The sequence below is a fragment of the Vigna radiata genome, unplaced genomic scaffold, assembly GCF_000741045.1.
Source record: "Vigna radiata var. radiata cultivar VC1973A unplaced genomic scaffold, Vradiata_ver6 scaffold_70, whole genome shotgun sequence".
Classification (NCBI taxonomy): Eukaryota; Viridiplantae; Streptophyta; class Magnoliopsida; order Fabales; family Fabaceae; genus Vigna; species Vigna radiata.
In genome coordinates, this window is record NW_014542367.1 from 1493546 (window position 1) to 1500368 (window position 6823).

Genomic DNA, 6823 nt, shown 5'->3' on the forward strand with positions numbered 1-6823 from the left:
TTTCACTTTCAAACATTCTTTCAAAGATTTCCCAACACTTCTCTTATCATCCTCTCTCTTGAAAACCCAATTTTTATCAGTTTTTCCATCCAAGTTTGGGGTTTTGTGAGAGCACAGTTATTTGGGGTCGATTCCTCCACATTCATTGGAAGAAGTTTTGTGTTTTACTAACGCTTAATGAGATTTCTTGTGGTTTTGTGAATTGTACTTGGTGCAGGGAAGGCCTTCTCATTAAGAAAGAGGATCAAGACTGTGAGGAACAAGAAGAAGGAATCAGAGTTGGAGTAGCTGAAGCTCCATCTATGGAGGAAGATGTTGAGGATGACGATTTTGAAAAAGGAGATGAGATAGCATTTACTGATGGATGCTATCTGCACTAGATAAGGATTTTCTATCCTTTGTTTTTGTATTTATTTGTTTCTTTTTAGTAGTGTAGGGTTGATGAACTTGGTTGGACACTTTATCTGATGCAGTGGTTTGATATTGATATTTTTGCATGATGGGTATTGCTTGATGATGCTTTGATATTGATGATGTTGAGAATGTGCACAATATGCTGATATATAGGTGGTGGTTCACAAGCTGTGTGAACAGATGCATTGTGGTTTTGTGATTGTGATTATGAGGCTAAGCAGGGTAATTGATTGAATGATTGGAATAAGCTTGTGTGAGGTTTTTGAGCTCCAGAGTTCTTATTGATATATTTTCTATCTACTGGAAGCATGAATGGTTTTGCCTGATATTTTGTGATTGATTGAATTGCATGTATGTGTCATATGATCAAGGCCGTTTTTGAAAAGCCCTTTTCTAGCCAAAAGTTTCGTCCCACATGAAAAAGGAACATTATATGTTCTACCGTTTTTGAACCTAAGCCTTAAACAAAATGTGAAAACCCTTGCTTTGAAATTCTTTGCCTTGATTTAGGTTGAGAAATATTTTTGGGGTATGGTTAAAGGTTCAAGTTTGGGGTTGTTGGGAGAATTGAAAAAGAAAAGAAAAGTTAGGCATTGAGCTTATGAGTTGAAAAGAAAATGCATGAGAAAAGATGAAAAAGATAGAAAAAGAAAAAGCATGAAAAGAAAAGCTCAATGTGAAGAAAAGGGGAAAAGTTGGGAATAAGTAAGATTGGTAAAAAGAGAGAGTTTGTGCTTGAACTATGAATGTATAGAGAACTCTCTTAACTCAAGGGTTTTGTGATATAGAAAAACCAATTTTCCTTGTTAGCCCAACCACATTATAAGCCTTGAAAAGTCCTTGTGATGACATGTGTATGTGATGATATTTGATTATGGTAAATGAAAGGCAATTTTGTTCTATGTGACATGTGGATAGTAGTGGGAAGGAGTGACTTCTAAAACACCTTTGAGTGAAACACTTGAGAGAAACACTTTATCTGGTGAGGATTGATTCCATTAATTCATGATTATATCTATGCTTAGCTAATTAATCATTCATGAGAATAGCATATGTTGGAAGATTATGTGATTGTGTGAACACCATGATGGGTATATTGAATCAAAGCATGTGCACATCTTAACTAAATTCTATTGATGAGTTGAATTGAGTGATTACCTATCTTGAAAGAAAGAGCTTTTGAATGTGATTGAACCATTGTGTTGATTTGTGGAAGAATAAGTTTCATCTTGTTTGCTTGAGGACAAGCAAAGTTTCAAGTTTGGGGATGTGATAAAGGTTGAAAAACCGTTATTTTTATACTTAATTTTGATATCAAATGCACCCTTGTTTCTTAAAAACTTGCTTTGACTCATGATTTTTCTTTAGTTTTGTGAATAAAAGAGTTGAGGACATATTTTATAATTTTATTAATTCCCTTGATTTTGTAGGTTTTTGGAATGAATTGCAAGAAAGGTTGAAGTACCAAGGGTTGTAGTGCAGAAAAGTCAAATATAATGCAGAAAAGTCAACCAGTCAACCAGAAAAGTCAACCAATCAACCAGAAAAGTCAACCAATTGACCAGAGAGCTGAGCGGTGGTTTTGGCCGCTGAGCGGTTTTGGGGCAAACCGCTGAGCACCGTTTTTGAGCGCTGAGTGGTTTGGACGCGAGCTTGGACCTGTTTTATGTTATTTTTATGATATGTTTGGGCTTGCACTTGTTTTCTGTAATTTTGATGACCTATTTAAAGGCCTAGACACTCTAGAGAATGTATCTTTTGATGGCTTAGGCATAGAAACACACTTTTCACCCCTTTGGGGTTAGATTTGGAGATTGTGACAACTCTCCTTTTCTCCTCTTTAGGGTTTCTATCTTCATTGTTTCATTCCATTCACCTAGTTTCTTCATGACGATGGAGAACTAACCTTATTTGTTGTTGGGGAGACATGTAACCTCTAAACTCTCTTATATCAAAATTCTTATTTTATTTATATGCTTGCATATGCTTATATTATCAATTGTTGGGTTCCTTACCTTTGCTTAATGTTTTTATCGTTTAACTCATTCGGTAAATGTTGTTTGTCTTTATTGATACGGAGACGTACAATAATGTCATGAACTGGGGGGAATTCTTTGATTATGCTAACACCGCCTAGAGATAGGGGTAGGACGATCAATTAATTGTATTTTTCTTTCGTTTATCATGCATTATTAGTTAATAGGGGAGGCTAGAGATAGCAAGCCTGCAATTAGTGATAGGCTCTTTTCGCCAAGGATTGGGTTTAGGGTAGACTAAGAAAGTTTGCATGACAATATGATAATAAAGCGAATTTAATAAGAAAAGTAGATATATGAGAGTGATTGGGTGAAATCTGAACCCTAGCAACAAACCCATCTCATATTATCAACATCATCCATCCACTTTTGTGTTTAACCTCAATTGATCAAATGACATTCATATTTATTTTTCCGTACTTTATATTCAAAAAGTCCAAAATATTGTTCTTATAGTCTTGATTGGTTAAGCAAAAGCACAATAGTTTAGTGCCATGAGTCTCTTGGGAAAACGATACTTGGACTTACCATTTTATTATTACTTCATACGATCTGTTACACTTGGCAGAGTGTTAACAGTCCTTTACAAGGAGGTTGCTTAATGATTTTGCAATTTTTGAAAAGTCTTTGATGAACCTCCTATAAAAACCAGCATGTCCCAAAAAGCTTCTGATTCCTTTCACATTGGTGGGTGGTGGAAGTTTTTCAATGACTTCTACTTTGGCTCTGTCCACTACAATTCCTCTGGAGGAAATTTTATGCCCCAAAACAATACCTTCTGTTACCATAAAGTGACATTTCTCCCAATTGAGAACGAGATTAGATTGGGTGCATCCTTTGAGTACTACATCCAGGTTAGACAAACATTGATGAAAGCAACTGTCAAAAACTGAGAAATCATCCATGAAAACCTCAATGCGTTTTTCTATTAAATTTGAAAAATTGCCTACATGCATCTCTGGAAAGTGGCTGGGGCATTACATAATCCAAATGGCATTTTTCTGTAAGCGAAAATTCCAAAAGGACATGTAAAATTCGTTTTTTCTTGGTCTCTAGGATCCACCACAATTTGATTATACCCTGAATATCCATCTAGAAAACAATAGAAAGCCTGACCTGCCAATCTCTCTAACGTTTGATCCATGAAAGGAAGAGGAAAGTGATCCTTCCTTGTAGCATTGTTTAGCTTCCTGCATTCAATACACATCCTCCATCCAATAACTGTCCTTGTGGGAATGAGTTCATTTTTTTCATTACAAATAAATATCATCCCTCCTTTCTTTGGTACCACTTGTACTGGGCTTACCCATGCAATGTCAAAGATAGGATTAATAATACCAGCTTCAAGTAGCTTTAGTACTTCTTTTCTCACTTCCTCTTTCATTAATGGATTTAATCTTCTTTGTGGTTAAGCCACTGGTTTGTAGTTGTTAGAGATATTATATTTAGTTTATATTTATCTTTTAGTTAGTTTGTTATTATTTCTTATTTGTACTTTAAGCTTAGCCCATATTTCTTCTATTATAAATAGAGAACCCTATGTGTGTATTGAACACAAGGGAGTTTTCATTATATTCAACTTGGTATCAGAGCAGGTTTTCTGATCCTTTTCTACTTTGTCTTTGTTGTCGTTGGTGGCCGCCGCCATCGGCGGCTCCCTAAAAGTTTATTTTTCAACCTGTGCATTTATACTTCAATGGGCAATCTCTGGTTTCTGTCTCGCATCTGCTCGTTGCCGCTCACCACCTGCCGGTCGTCCATCGCCGCCGGCATCGTCTCCGACCACCGTCTCCGGCAACCGTCTCCGCCACTTGTGTCACCGATGCACGAACACCTAGTCCTACCTCTACTGCTTCCGCTATAGTTTTTGTCGCTTTTAGCCACTACAGGCCCCATCAGTTAGTGATGGCAGTCCCTGTAGTTTTGATGCAAGCCCCATCCTTACTTGATGGCAATCCAGTCCCTAGAGTTTGTCATTGTTCTCCTTTGTCAAAGTCGTCCTACTTGAAGTTTCATGGTGCTATTTGAAGTTTCGCAGTTGTCCACCACTGTCCATAAATTCCTCGTTGACATGTGATTGCACATTTGCTTGCCGCTCACTCTTGAAGACAAATTAGATATTTCAAATTGAGTTTATGTATTCCAAGCTTCGTCCATACAATCTGTATGCTCCAGCTTGAGGAGGAGTGTTAGAGATATTATATTTAGTTTATATTTATCTTTTATCTTTTAGTTTGTTTGTTATTATTTCTTATTTGTATTTTGGGCTTAGCCCATATTTCTTCTATTATATATAGAGAACCCTATGTGTGTATTGAACACAAGGGAGTTTTCATTATATTCAACTGTAGTCATCCTCCATGAATATTTTGTGCGTGCAATAAGTTGGGCTTATGCCTTTGAGATCTGATATTGACCATCCAATAGCTCCTTTATTGGCTTTGAGGATTTCAATTAATTTTTCTTCTTCTTTGGGGGAGAGATAATTACTGATGATGTCTGGCTTGTTTACCCCTTCTTCTAAAAACACATATTTCAAGTGTGGAGGTAACATTTTCAACTTTGGTTTTCTTTCCTTAACTTTTTCCTCTGAGTTCAACAGAGGGGCCTTCTTTAATTCTTCAAAATTATCCAAACCTTCCTCAATCAATTTTTCATAATTGTCATCAAGTGTTTCTTCCAAAGAGGGAACATCACATATCTCCTTTTCTTGAATCATGCATATTTTGTCAAGAGTGTCAAGAGGGAAACAACCCTTATCATCTTTTGGGTGAGACATGGCTTGAAAGACATCATGATTTACTTCTTCATCTTGCACTCTCACCTTCAGCTTGCCATTTTCCACATCAATTAGGACTCTTGCAGTCTTCATGAAAGGTCTCCCAAGAATAAGAGGAACATTCACATCTTCTTCCATCTCCATGATAACAAAATCAATAGGAAACAGGAACTTGTCCACTTTTACCAACACGTCCCCAACTACCCCATAAGGATATTTTAGAGATCTATCTGTTAGTTGGAGAGTCATCCGGGTAGGCTTAAGTTCCAAGCCTTCAATTTTTTCAAACATGGAGAGTGACATGAGATTGATACTGGCCCCCAAATCAATTAGTGCTTTCCCAACAGAGATATTCCCTATAGTGCAAGGGATAGTGAAACTTCTTGGATCTTTCAACTTAGGAGGCAATAATTTTTGTATGATGGCACTGCAGTTGCCCTGTACCTCAATTGTTTCCTCTTCAATGTACTTTCTTTTCTTAGAGAGGAGTTCCTTCAAAAATTTTGCATATGAAGGCATTTGCTGCAAGGCTTCTGAGAAGGGTATGTTGATCTCCAGTTTTTTGAAGATCTCCATGAAGCGCTCAAACTGCCACTTCTAGTGACAACTACCCTGCACTCCCTTCTAGGCTTCCTGTTGTTGTTGATGCAATCCAGTCTCTGAATTATGAACTTACATTGTGCCTCCATGTTTTTAGATGATGCCTGAATGTTTTTCTGAATTGAGAGAGATTCCTTTAAGAACTGTTGGAGTGTCTCCTCAAGCTTTGTAGCACTGTTAGCTTGCGGTGGTCTAGTAAATAGTCCACCTGCCTGCCCAAACTGATTTTGACTGATGTTTGAGTGAGATCCCCACCAGTGGTTGAAATTATCTAGAACACCCTATTGGAAAACAGGTAGGCTTCGTTTTTACACCAAGAGGGGGGGGGGTGAATTGGTGATGTTTCAAAAACAAAATTTTTTCGCAATCTTTTATCAAAAGCACAAAGTTTTTTAAAATTTCTTGAAATGCAAGTAATGAAAATTTATATTCAGCGGAAAAATGTAGTTGACTGTGTAAAAAGTAAAGTCGACTGGAATTAAAGAGTGCAGGGATAGAGAAAATCAAACGCTGATTTTTATACTGGTTCGGCCAACAATGCACTACAATGGTTGCAGTTTTTACAACAAGGAATTTATAGAAGACTTCCACGTCAAAAATATAAATCTCCTCTCTAACCCAAAACCAAAATATAGCTGCAATAACAAAAACCAGATTTGCAGCAAGAATCCCCTTGATGAGTCAATATTTTATTGATTTCACTTAGCTTATTGTACCGAATTTAATCAGGGAATTGTGCTTAATTGTCCGGTATTTTCCCGTTTTTCCTAATTATGCTTAATTTGATCGGAAATTCTTATTTTACTTAATTTGAATTTTCTGAACTAATTATTTGCATTATTATTTTCAGGGAAAATTTTGGAAATACAATTTGGGACATTTGGAGTGCTATCAAATAAGTCAAGACTCTTCGCTTGGACATTTCACTTTTAATTATATTGTAACTTAGTAGTATAGATTATTTTTAATTAAACTTTTGCACTTTGGGCCATTG

The 6823-nt window shown here is 36.6% G+C and overlaps 1 protein-coding gene across 1 annotated transcript; it reads right to left on the bottom strand.

Annotated features, from left to right (window-relative positions):
* Window positions 1-4791: 4791 nt before the first annotated feature.
* On the bottom strand, window positions 4792-5805 carry LOC106779955. The gene has a single exon (XM_014668174.1). It carries the CDS (start codon window positions 5803-5805, stop codon window positions 4792-4794), a length of 1014 nt encoding a protein of 337 aa, XP_014523660.1.
* Between the last annotated feature and the right edge of the window lie 1018 nt (window positions 5806-6823).